Source organism: Lingula anatina, chromosome 5 (genome assembly GCF_051362555.1).
Source record: "Lingula anatina isolate TDL-2025a chromosome 5, LinAna3.0, whole genome shotgun sequence".
Classification (NCBI taxonomy): domain Eukaryota; kingdom Metazoa; phylum Brachiopoda; class Lingulata; order Lingulida; family Lingulidae; genus Lingula; species Lingula anatina.
In genome coordinates, this window is record NC_141771.1 from 23,033,763 (window position 1) to 23,046,684 (window position 12,922).

The window sequence follows — 12,922 nt, forward strand, 5'->3', positions numbered from 1 at the left end:
ACGTTATTTGGATAAGTAATGATTAGTACCTGTATGTTGATGAACGAATGTCCACTTTTTTCTGAAATTGTTGTAGCAGTGGGAGAGTTGTAATGTGTGTGTGTGTATGTGTGTGTGTGTATGTGTGTATGTGTGTGTGTGTGATTGAGGGGGGGGGGGGTAGCCGGGTAGTACACGTCATGTGTGCTAGGCACGTATGCAGTGTTTCTGAAACTGCAGGCTACAAGCCTGTGTTAGAAGGCAACTATTTCCCCTGATTACTGATGTTTCATATCACACACGATCTTGATGACAAAGTCTGCTCCAAAACCACCCCGTTTCATGGGACTTGGCAAAATATCATTGCTTCACGAGAATAAAATATCATTGAGAATGTCTGTTCTTAAAATGCCACACGCCGTCCTAGTATTTTACCGCGCTAATCAGGGACACTGGTTATAAATGGCGCCTTGTTTATAATAGACTCGCGGAGCAAGGTTATTTTCAGTTGCACCCTGGATTATACATGTACACGCTGGCTCCGCAAGGTGTCACCTGTGGAGGTGGGGATATTATACATTCTCAATAGTATAAACCAGTTTAAAAGTAATACAAGATACACGTTAAATGTATACTAATTGTCCACTTACGGGATTTAGCCACCTCTTTCCTCTTTCCTCTTGGTGCAAACATACTATCGAGACATAATGTTTCAAACACATCAAAACGCACCTCTCTGATTTATCTTAGACTAAAATTTTATTTGTAATTGAATCATTTATTTATTTTTTTTTTTACAAATGACTAGTTTTGATCCGACTTCTCTAACGCTATGGGTACAAGGCATGGGCCGGAAAACATTAGCTCTTCCAAGGCTGTACTTTATTTGATCAATTGCGGGTAAATATTTATCCATTAAAATTGTTCTACTAAATCTCCAGTGAACATTGGCATTTAAGATTTTTGTCATCGTCTTTTTGTGAAACATTGAGAATGAACGCACAGGACGGAGTCTAAAGTGGAGCTGTGTTAAAATTTCCCCGGCTAACAAGCTTACGTGATCTCTATGAAGACTGCGTTCCCGTAGGGGGTGTTCCCATAAATCCAACATACTGCATGTAGCTGGATCGATCTAACTCTGCAGGGATTCTTGTAAAATTGCATTTAGTGTAAGCAACTTCAATTTTGGTATGCCCTTTGTGTAACGAGGGGGTAACTCACTATCGTTGATTACCCCTCACAGCTTGGGCAGATGTGCTTGACATTTTAACCACTTACACTGAATGCAATTCAGCGAGAATCCCCGCAGATTTAGATCGATCCAGGTAGTACAATGGGTTTATGGAAATGCTCCCAAAGACGCTTGTTTTGCACTTGATCATTTGTACTAATGGATAAAAACTAGCTTGACTTGTAGCAGACCGCGGTAGCATGCTTATTTTTGTACACCTATGTTAGTTAATGTTAACGGTCATGCGTTCTTAATTTCTTCAGATGGCGCGAATAAAGTGAAAATTATTTGATAACAACAATCATTAATAAATAAATATAGTGTATTTATCATGAAAAGAACAGAAATACCAATAACGTGTGTGGAACTAAACCAAGTCTACTGTGTATTAACCTTGTTCCAGGAACTGTCGCGAAAGTCTGACAAATTACTGTCATTCTAAGAACTTGTAAATCAATAAAATGGTCAGATTTAGCAATACAACACATTGATAAATCGATTTATATATATAAAAAAGAAAATGCAATATTATTTACACCCATAACTGTAAATTGGTATACTGCACATTTACATCTCAACATCTCAAACTATGGAGCTGGAATTACGTTGGATATATATATATTACACCCTAGCCAGTGTTCTTTAAAAAAACATGCAAAGTGACATAACATATCTGTAAAAATACATTGAAAAAATATTAAGGGACATATTTTAAGTTGAAGTTATTTATAAACGTATCTTAAAATTTGTTCACAGAAATAGTAATCGTAACTGATGACTCTGAAATTTATAACACCCTAGCTAGTGTTCTTTTAAAAAACATGCAAAGTGACGTAATATGTCTGTAAAAAATATAATGATAAAATATTAAGGGATATATTTTAATTAAAAATAAATCATATACATATCATAAAACATGTTCACAGTAATAGTCATCTTCACTGATGTCTTTAAAATATAATGCTGTTCTTTGTCAACTAAATTAGACATCCATCCGCACAATCGAACGTTTTAAATGGAACACATTCCTCAACTTTTTCTACTTAATAAGCATGTAAGCAAATTATGCTGACAGGTATTAGTCATACAACATTGTCAATCATGACAATGCCGATGTAATTTTGCGAATACGTTCAATAAATGTGTTTATTCTTCGGTCTTATTGGCCACTGTATTCCGCCTTGTAAGACGCACGGTGACACCTTTCTCCGGCTGCACTGTGCCCCTAGCTACGTGAACCAGTGGAATCTGCGTCTCAGCACAGGTCTCAACGCTGAACTTCTTCACGAGACACGCCAAGGTCATCTTGGCCTCCATCAAAGCAAACCTCATACCAATGCAGTTTCTGGGGCCTGCCCCAAATGGAAGCCAGGCCATAGGGTGACGCTTAGCAACCCTCTCTGCCGTGAACCTGGACAGAAGAACAACACAAAGATGACGTAGAGTTACGTCATGTCACGTGAACCATATTTACACACGACTGTTGCAGAGCATAAATATATACCTAGCTGAGTATATTGTTAAACATACAATTAAATATTTAGAGGCATGTTTTAACCAGGTATTTTATAAAAAAAAATCATGGAATTTAACATCAAGAATCTCGAAGAAAAATGAAAAATTAAAAGGGTTTTTAAAGGAACATAAAACATGAATGTAGCCAGTATGACAAGATCATGCCAACACTATATGTACAAACTTAAACAATATAAAAACAAAAATGAAATTTTCACTAAATATCATTAAGGAAAAGGTATTGTGATAAATCTGAAACATTAAGACCTCAAGCATTTCATATATAAACTCCAAAAGATATCTTGTTATATTTCCACACCTTTATTTGAAAGCGCATTCAGAACAAGTGATTCGCAAATCAATATCATGTGGTTATCGATAGATGGCAGCACCTTACCGTTCAGGACAGAAGAGGCTGGGGTCTGGGGGTCCCCAGTGCTCGGGATCCATGTGGATACTGCGTATGTTGCAGCGGACACTCATGCCTTTGGGAATGTGAACACCCATCACTGTGCTGGATTCCTGGGCTGTTCTCCCTGGTCCACTAGTGAAAACAGACTGGTTTATAGAAGCAGTTTGACAAAGGAGTCCATGATGAAAAGTAGCCATTTTAAAGAGACTTAACGCCTAGCTATAACTTAAAACTGTTAACTTTTATACTAATCAACAAGTACGGCGGAAGCTAGGATAGCATGGCAATTACAGAGTGCACTCTTCCAGCTGTTTTCAGCATATGAGAAAAACGGAACCTCGACCCCCCTTCAAAAAAAAAAAAAAAAAAAAAAAGTGGAGTAGGGGTTAGGTCACCTGCTAACAGCATTGTCATGCCGGTACTTAAGTAGAATTGTATTGCGAGTCCTGCAATGCATTGACCGTGCCTTTGCAATCAGACAAGCTAAATTAGATGCACTACTGTTGTCAAATAATTGCTTATCGTGGGTCACAGCTTACGATAACCGTTGCATAGTGGGGGCCTCTCTGCAACCCCACAAACGAAATTTGTGCAAAATTGTTTGAAAATAATAACTTTTGCTGACTCATCACATCATTATTTTTAGGATGATGAGTCTCGTTTAATATTTCCTATTTAATTTTTATCCCTAAGGCCATAACATTTAATGTAGGCAACAATTTGCTACATTGTTATTATTGTTAAAATTATTAGGATAGTGAGTTTATATAATAAAAGCGGCCTTGTTTGGCCAAATCACGAACAACCGATAGACTTTGTTGCCTTCTCTTTTGTTATAAATGGGACTATGCAAGTTTGTGGTGCACTGGGATGGAGGAGACATAAATTAATTTTGCATTAGTGAGTCCACTTACGCTGGAGCGATAGGGTGTAGTCGTAGCGATTCCTTAAGGAACATGTCCAAATACTGCATCTTACTTATGGTTTCATACGATGGAGGACCCTAAAAGAGTTTTGATATGTAATACATAGCTTTGAAACTGAGTGAATTAACATTACAGAATTGTTTCTTATCGGAGAGAAAAGGAGCAGAACATCTCTAATTACTACCATAAAATTACATCATCAACCTGACACATTTGCGTCATGTGATCAAAACCATGCGCAACAATTGGATGATCTCGGAAATCCATCCCACTACCGCAGTTTTAATACTTTGAAACACTTTGAATACATACTTTTATAGGATCTTGGCGCTTAATTTTTTTAATCTTCCATTTACTTTAAAAAGTAGGTGCAAATGCGCCGCCTGAATCCAACTATTTAAATATGGAACCACTGGTATCTGAATTTAGCAATGTATGTTGCAACACTGTTGTTTCAGTATATAATTATTTTCCTTCAAGAGACTTGTTTCCCTGCAGACACCTACCTCATCAGTGCAGTATTGGTCTACCTCCGCCTGGAGAGTTTTCTGTGCCTCTGGACTCGTTGCTAGGTGGTAGGCGGCGTAGGCCAGGGCGGTGCTGGTGGTTTCATACCCTGCGAACAAAAACAACGCACACTGCGCCCGGATCTCCTAAAGATTTAAATAAAAGTAAATAATCAGTGATTTGTCATTCATGTTCTCCCACCAGAATTTTTCATTTAAAAACGGTTACTTAAGTTACTGCTTTTTAGTTCCAAATGCCACTTATAGACTGTAGCAGGTTCTAACATATTGTGCTACAGCGGAATTGGCTTGAATAAGTGTCAGCTAAGGTGTGTGCATAGTCGTGAAGCATGGGGTTCCTCATTCGAAACACACGCACACATACACACACGCGCACACTCACACACGCGCGCACACACACCAAATTGTTTTTTACCCTTTCTGTGAGTTTCGCCTTTTGTGAATATCTGCTTTTGGATGACGAAGAGCCGTTCTGCTGACCCGTTTCGCCTTCCTCTTGTGTTGATATTACGTCACTGTCTGTCATCGCCTGGGGTGGAGTCGAGTCCAGGTTGTCAGTTTTGGCATCCAACATTAGCTGTAGGAGATCCACGCGTCGAGACTGAAAGTTTGTGGCATGTTTTAAACAATTGTCATTCTTTTTCAAGTCAATGAAATACTTAACATGTTTGCCCATAGGAGTGCACAGGTATGTGTTTATGTTTTTGAACTGCATCTGATATATGCCATCTCATCTCATTCCATGGGTTTAATATAATCAACGTTTTGGTCTTTTAAGTTTAACAAATCAAGTCTAATTTGCATCTATCTACATCAACTATAAAATTAAATATATATATATATATATATATATATATATATATATATATATATATATATATATATATATATATATATATATATATATATCTTTAGTCTTATATATTTTACCTTTGGATCATTTAATCTGGACTGTATCGTAGCGCTGACCAGAACGCCTATGTCATGCCTCCTCTGTCTCATTAGATATTTGTTCAACACCTTGGCTAGACCTGTCATCGATGGAAAGATCCCTGCAAACAAAAGCATAAACAACAGATCAAATACATATTTTGTTCCTGCTGAAAAGCGTTGATGATTAGTGTAACGCAACATGCCTGGCGTGGCGCCATATTAGGTAAATCAGGTAAAAAATAAAAAAGGACAATTGATCGATTCCCTGATCCTTGGGTCTATATCTAGCGTTTAAAGCCCAAATTGTTAACGAATCAAATGGACACTGTGACGTTACAGCCATGCAGTAGTACTAGATGACCTTGACACCACGTGATCATACCGGAAATAAAGAAGGGCCCCATCCTCACCAGTGACCCGGAGAACACTTTACGACATGCTGCCAGAAATGGTGACGTTTTATCTCGCACTGAGTTCAGCTCGAGACCAAAACCACACGAGCCGATGACTTCCATGGTGAGGCCTTGGAATTCACTGAAACAGCAAAAATATTGAACAGCCTGAAATTACAACCAGCTTTAGACTTTAGACGCCGGTTATTATTTTCTTTTAAAAGACAATGAGAGAGAGAGATGATTTACAGATGATTAGAGTTCAATTAAAGTACTACGAGCACAGGCCTACCCAACCATCAGACTCGGCAGCGAATGATCCTAAATTCGCCGGAAGATCGAATCACACTACCCGTTTTCAAAGTGTGCTTCAGTACGGGCTTCGAAGTATCAGTCGCTCTTGCCTGGTACACGATGTGATAGCGATGACTATGAGCAGGATTGGTAGCGCATCTCATCTCAAAATTTGTTCCGGGGTATGATACTGTGAAATGCATACTGAATTCGGGATCGTTCGGTGCCGAGTCTGGTAATTGGGTAGACCTGGGGTATATCGCACGGTTTTGAGTGAGATCCCATGTGACATCTAATTTTCAGTTCTTGAATATTCAGTCGATCAAACAGGATTTCGACAATACCTACTTATGTATATTAAATGGCTTTCCTTCCTCGCAACGTTTTTCCATCGCTTCCATCAGGCTGTTCACCGAATCCTGGATCAGTGGCGCCATCTGCCATGAAATGCAGTTACACATGTTACTTACAACAGTATGTAAATAAAAGAAAATCGTGTTTTCCCCTAAAAAGTTGTCATTAGCGATTTCCTGGCACTAGTATATAAAAAGAAGGATTTTTTTTACATTTTTTTTTATTTTCATTTGTTAATGTTTATTTTCTAATCTGTGTCATTGGCGTTACTGTTTACAAAGTGGATACATATGTTTCTGTTTGTCTCTTGTGGCCTTTCTTTGTCTGGAAAATAAACCACTGTCTTTACGGATGCTACCTTTGAGACATAACCCTTAAATCACACTATTGACCTCAATTACCCACTGGAAATACTTTTATCTCAACACGTTAAGTGTCTTTCTGGACGATTTACTTCCCACGATCAAATGTACCCTTACTTGTTTCATTTTAAGAGACGAGAAGGTCGGGTTGCTGATTACACGCAATCGCTTCCACCGTTTTCCTTTGGCAAAAAGCATGTCCGTTTCTTCGTCTTCTGCATCTATAGATTCAGGAATCTAAAAATTTACCAAAGTGTTTCATTTGTAATGCACAGTTGGGTGACATATGTAAAAAAAAATCAGCGTGCAACGTTTTAATAACATTCAATTACTCTAAGATGTGTAATTATTCTTATATGCGATCAACTAATCAAAAATGAAAGCACGATTGTTATATGATGTGAGCAGCATATTTGGTTAATTTTTTATGATGATAATGCCACTAATAAAATGTGAAGGATTAGCAAAAAATTTACTTACTGCTCTATGGTGAAATTTACTGAACTGTTTGACAAAGACTTCTTGCAGAAAATCGAGATCCGAAGTCACTATACTGGGAGAATTGATGAAGAAGACCCTAAAATAAATACAAGACCATGTGACATTATACACGTGGTTCGGTGGTGATCCATCTACGTATCTGGCTAAATAATGGCTATCACAATTGCCTGCTGATCAGTTTCTTAATCGCAGAGTTTTGGGGTCTTTCACTGCCGTCGGGTGTTTTTCATTTATTAACTTTACTACGTTTTTATCGGTCCGTTTTCGAAATATGCCTAAATAAATTAGTGAATCAAAAAGTGAGTGTTTTTTTCAAACATCGACGAAAGAACTGAACGCTACATGATACACTTTAAACTACTTGTCAATACGCGTCACTCCTGGTGAGCCGATGACATCGCTGGATTTCATAACAAATACATTGACATATTATGTGTATAAATAAAGAGCATTTTGAATACGTACCCAAACGTTTTTCCATACAACTGTTCCCATTTCTTGTATGCCATCCAAACCGGCTGGGACTAGATGGAAATTAAAGTGCACTGAACCATTTGCTGCATTTTGTTGTTCACAATTTGGGATCCAAAATTCTGACTAATTTTACAAACTCTGGATCTTAATTGAACTAGGCTTTTGCCTTTAAAGATGGCCACCCCAAATTTTAATTTTGTTCTTACGTCTAACCTTTGATAAAAAAAAATAAGAACCCTATTTATAATTGTAGTCACAGCTTGTTGCATCCTATACGCCGTGTCATCTGGCGACCAAGTACACAATAAGTATTTGTTCAGAATAAAAGTTATCGTACCAACAGGATAGATCTATCTCAGCGCGCGGGAACTCTTGCTAATTAAGGCACGGTCAATGTAATCAGCTTAAATGTCTGGCACGCCCCCTTGTAACTTAAGGTACTTGGGTGAAGGCGTTGGGAAAACTTTATGATTCACGATGTTGTTCATGTTGCTTTGAAAGGGTGCGTGTAACTGGCTATTATTTATTAAACTATGTTAATGGCAAATACAGGGCATATTAATAAATGAAATTTTTTTAAAATGAAAACCCACCCTTATTTCTGTGAGATTTCCGAATATGAGGCTTGGCGGAGGACCGTTGATTCCCAACTTCTTGAACACACGGAAACTGTCTATCCTCTGCCTAAATGAAAAGAATACGGATTGTTAATTTAAGTAAGACATGTATTGCAAAACAACAACAACAACAACAATAATAAAAATAATAATAATAATGATAATAATAATAATATTTTTTTCAATTCTACTGTGAAGGCACACCCTGGCTTACTGATGTTATCTCCAAAATGTCATTTTATAAGTAAGAAGGTATCCAAACTACATTAATATTTGATAGTGATATACAGTAATATTGTACGCACCACAACCATACTGACGCCAGGATGACGATAACAGCAACCAAATACATCCACATTGTGAGTAGTCTGAAAATAAATAACAGTTAAATTTTAAATCGGTTACAAATACATTGAACCTATTTTCCATCTGTCAGCCAGTGTGTTTCCGGTCTACTGACATTTGGTCTATAAATATGCTGGTAATCTAGTATGCTTCAAACTTGACTGTGACTGGACAATAAACTCTAAATTATTTTTCTTTTTTTTCCTATTGTTCTCTATCCTCCAACCGGATTCTCAGGCTTATTCTGCCAGAGCTGAACTAATATGCTCTAAATAATAATAATAATAATAATAATGTGGCCTAACCGTATGACATATTCATAACATAACATAATATCCATATAATATAGAGCAGTATACAATAGCTCAATGTCTCAAATGCGTTTGTTTTGTGAAGCAGTCTAACCTTCGCTAGATCTAAATAAAAAAGCTTAACTAATTAGAGTACGTCACAATGAACTAAAAGTCATCATTAATACGTGTACAAGTATAATGTTAATCCATAAACAGCAGTTGTCTCACATACCTGTTTTTTTTTTTTTCTTCGACCAGTTTATTGACTCGTGTAATTGTGATAACTAAAACGCCGTACTGAGCAAACCAGTTTTATATGCGTTGCTTGTTTATTGCACCCTACAGAAGGGCACAAAGTAGGACGCCAACTTTAATTCTCGTGCCAGGGCAGAAAATGGGACGCACTGGTAATAGTATTTAAAGTGCCCAGCGGGTACGAGATACACAACAGTGTGCGTCATTCTGAAACGACACATTATATGAATAATCCATGAGCCAAAACGTCCACACACCTGACAACAACATTACATGAGTGGACACATCCCGCTGTCTGTCTCCAAAATGCGTCCCTTTACGTCTGATATTAGATAAGATATTGAATGTATAGCTAAGTATATTGGGGGTAATGATGAAATACAGACAGCAGGGAGAAAGACGGACATGTTACTACCTGTGGTGCTGGGAGGATTATTCTCTAGTTTGAATGCGTCTCCAGTTGAAAAAAAAAGAAATGTCTATATAAACTGTAGGGCTGACGTAAATAGGGGATTAGCTGTAGATGCTTCGTTGTTATAAAACACTGTTGTTGTTTTGGGGTGGTGGGGTGGGGGGTGAAAGGGGGTTATACCGGGGCACATGTGTGAGGCCTATTTGCATTTTTATTTTGATTAATGAATTTAACTCTGCTTAATCGCAGAAGTTTTTTTTTTTTTTTTTTTTTTTTTTTTTTTTTTTTTTTTTTGAAAGTATAGAATTCGTATTGCATCAATGAATGTTTCATTACTGTTTTATCTTTATAAAGACGGCGCACGCTAAGCTTTCCAATGCCTCGAGTGACACATGTCATCCACAGCTGTTGTGACGGCTAAATTATTGCAGAGTAAAATGAAGGTAATGGCACTCAACGCATGAATTACTACACTTATCTCAGCTTTGAAAACCTTCGTAAATCGTGTAAATATATATTCCTCCATATTAGACAGGGGTATGTGGTCGAAATAACCGCATTTCTGGTCGGGAGGCTATTACTAATATATTGGTGGCTCTGAATAACAATTTCATCAAGGTTACTGGTATGTTGATAAGCAAATGTCCACTTTTTTTCTGAAATCGTGGTTGCAGTGGGAGAGGAGTAAGGGGGTAGGTAGGTAGGGGGGGTAGCTGGGTAGTACACAGCGTGTCTATGTATTAAGCACGAATGCAGTGTATTTCTGAAATTACTGGCTACAAGCCTGTGTTAGAAGGTAACTATTGCCCCTGATTACTGATATATTTCATAAAACACGCGATCTTGATGACAAAGTCCACTCCTTAACCACTTGCACCCCGTGACAAAATATCATGATTTCATCAGAACAATGGGTCACTGGAAATGTACGCCCGTTCTAAAAATATCACACGCCGTCCTAGTTTTTGACCGCGCTGCTCCGGGACGCAGTTTATAAACGGTGCCTTGTTTATAATTATCTCCCTGACACGGACGATGTAAACAACAGGATACGTACTAGCGCCATCTAGGCATTACTTATGACTAAAAATGATTTGACTTAAAATACCACTGGGCGTCCTTGTTTTTGACAGCAAGGACCCGGACACCCGCTTGTAAACATGTAATTAAACTTTATCGCCCGACCACGCACTTGTACGGCGTAACGTGACAGAGAGTCACCCATAACAGAGAAACCGCTACCCATTCATCTGTATAGGTGAATCTCGCCCTAGATTTTGACCCACTTAATTCAGACCAGGGGATTATATCCGATATAATTCCCTGTTCAGACTAACCCTAACCATTATAACTACATGGACGGCGGACTTTCTGTTACAAGGACCCTCAGTTTCGTTACACCGGTACAATTTAACGGTAGATAATGCCAATAAGTCAACCGCCCCTCTCTCTCTCTCTCTCTCTCTCTCTCTCTCTCCTTGTGTGTGTGTGGAAAGCTGGGGGGGGGGGAGGGACAGCAATAAGGTCTGTGTGTTAAGGGGGGGGGGACGATGTGCTCTTGGTTACCGCCCCAATCACTCACTTATATATGCTGTACTGGGAGTGACAATAGCCGGACCAGGGTGCGGCACAGCTGGTAAGTGCCTGCCCTTTTACATCTCATTTATACCTTGTGTCCCTATAGAAAAATAAATAAACAATGAATACCTGACTGAATAAATAAATAAATAAATAAATAAATAATAAGTATTGGGAACGTCGCCAGACAAAACCGAGTGGTTCAAATTCTCTTTATCCTGCTAATTATGGTGAAACTTTTTTCTCTGTTTTCTATTCCACATCTGACGCTTCGCCAATGAAAAAAAAAAACTGCAATGGATTTATATTTGGCATTTCTGTGCGATATATATATATCACGCACAGAGGTAATATTTATATTGTATTCATATTTTATCATTTACATGGTATCAGTGCGTGTATTTCAGCAGCACACGCTGACACAAATGCTACGGAATAGTATTAATAATAGTAACCGTGACGTTATTGTTGAATTGGCTCTCCGATGACACATGGCACGTAGCTGATCCAGATGATCACTAGACTATTATAGGTGGGAACTTCAGCAGCTGTGTCCATCCTCACCTAATGCACGCAGACCTATTTATAAATACACGGGTGACGTTAAACTACGCGTGTACTGAAATAGTATTACTAAATGTCATTATTTCAAACCCCTCACCTTCCGTTTTCCGTTTTTTAAATATAGGTCTAGAATCAAAGTTACAATAAAACTATTACTTTTATCAGACAGCTGCAGCTAATATAAATGGATTATCACTCCAATATTCATCTGAGATTAGCGCTATAGATTTTATAACCCCTTCTACAGGGTATTTTATTATTATTATTATTATTATTATTATTATTATTATTATTTATTTTGAATAACCATTATTTTAGCTGTTAGTGATTCACAGCCGGTGAAATAATTATTTACTATGTTTATACACTTGTTGCTCAGAGAAGTGCCTTTCTGTCTAATAACGAAGTGCCAAGCGCAGTATCGTGGAGGGGGTCACGTTTTGTGGCTTAAAGACCCCAAAGTGTTTACACTACCCCAAAATACACCCGATAGGATGTGCCCCCGGTCGCTGTGCAGTAAGGTCCGTCCAAAATCGTGCTAACATCATAATAAAAGTTTCACTTTTTCTCTGTTTTCATTAAAGGAAGTATGCCGTATAATAAATAGTGATCGACCTCCGCCTAAAAACTCCGTAAATAATTTCATTATACTATATTTACTGTTTAAAGGCAGTTTGTTAAACAAGGAATAATTGGAGTAAATCAGGTATTACCGGTATATTGTCAATACAGCAGATCCTTTTAAGTGAAAAGGAGAAAAATGAAATATAATAATGTGTAACGTCGCTGGCCTATAATTATGTGCAATAAAAATATGGCAGCGTTGGGCTGGTCCGTTTAAAATTCATCAAAAAATAATTATAAGAGACGGTCTCGCTCGGGAAAGAGGAGCTTTGTGTGAACGCGCCATAAGGTTTAATATTATCTGGGACACCCCCTCGTCATCACGACGTTCACA

General features: G+C 37.9%; 1 protein-coding gene across 1 annotated transcript; it reads right to left on the reverse strand.

Moving 5' to 3' along the window:
- Window positions 1-1,514: 1,514 nt before the first annotated feature.
- LOC106156299 (cytochrome P450 3A29) lies at window positions 1,515-9,414 on the reverse strand. Its single transcript, XM_087013787.1, has 14 exons — window positions 9,396-9,414; window positions 8,823-8,888; window positions 8,494-8,584; window positions 7,892-7,950; window positions 7,406-7,502; window positions 7,043-7,162; window positions 6,558-6,646; window positions 5,906-6,057; window positions 5,521-5,642; window positions 5,006-5,191; window positions 4,570-4,716; window positions 4,052-4,140; window positions 3,123-3,269; window positions 1,515-2,621 (listed from the first exon to the last, which is right to left on the reverse strand). Exons 2-14 carry the CDS (start codon window positions 8,873-8,875, stop codon window positions 2,357-2,359), a joined length of 1,617 nt encoding a protein of 538 aa, XP_086869913.1. The 5' UTR covers window positions 8,876-8,888; window positions 9,396-9,414; the 3' UTR covers window positions 1,515-2,356.
- Between the last annotated feature and the right edge of the window lie 3,508 nt (window positions 9,415-12,922).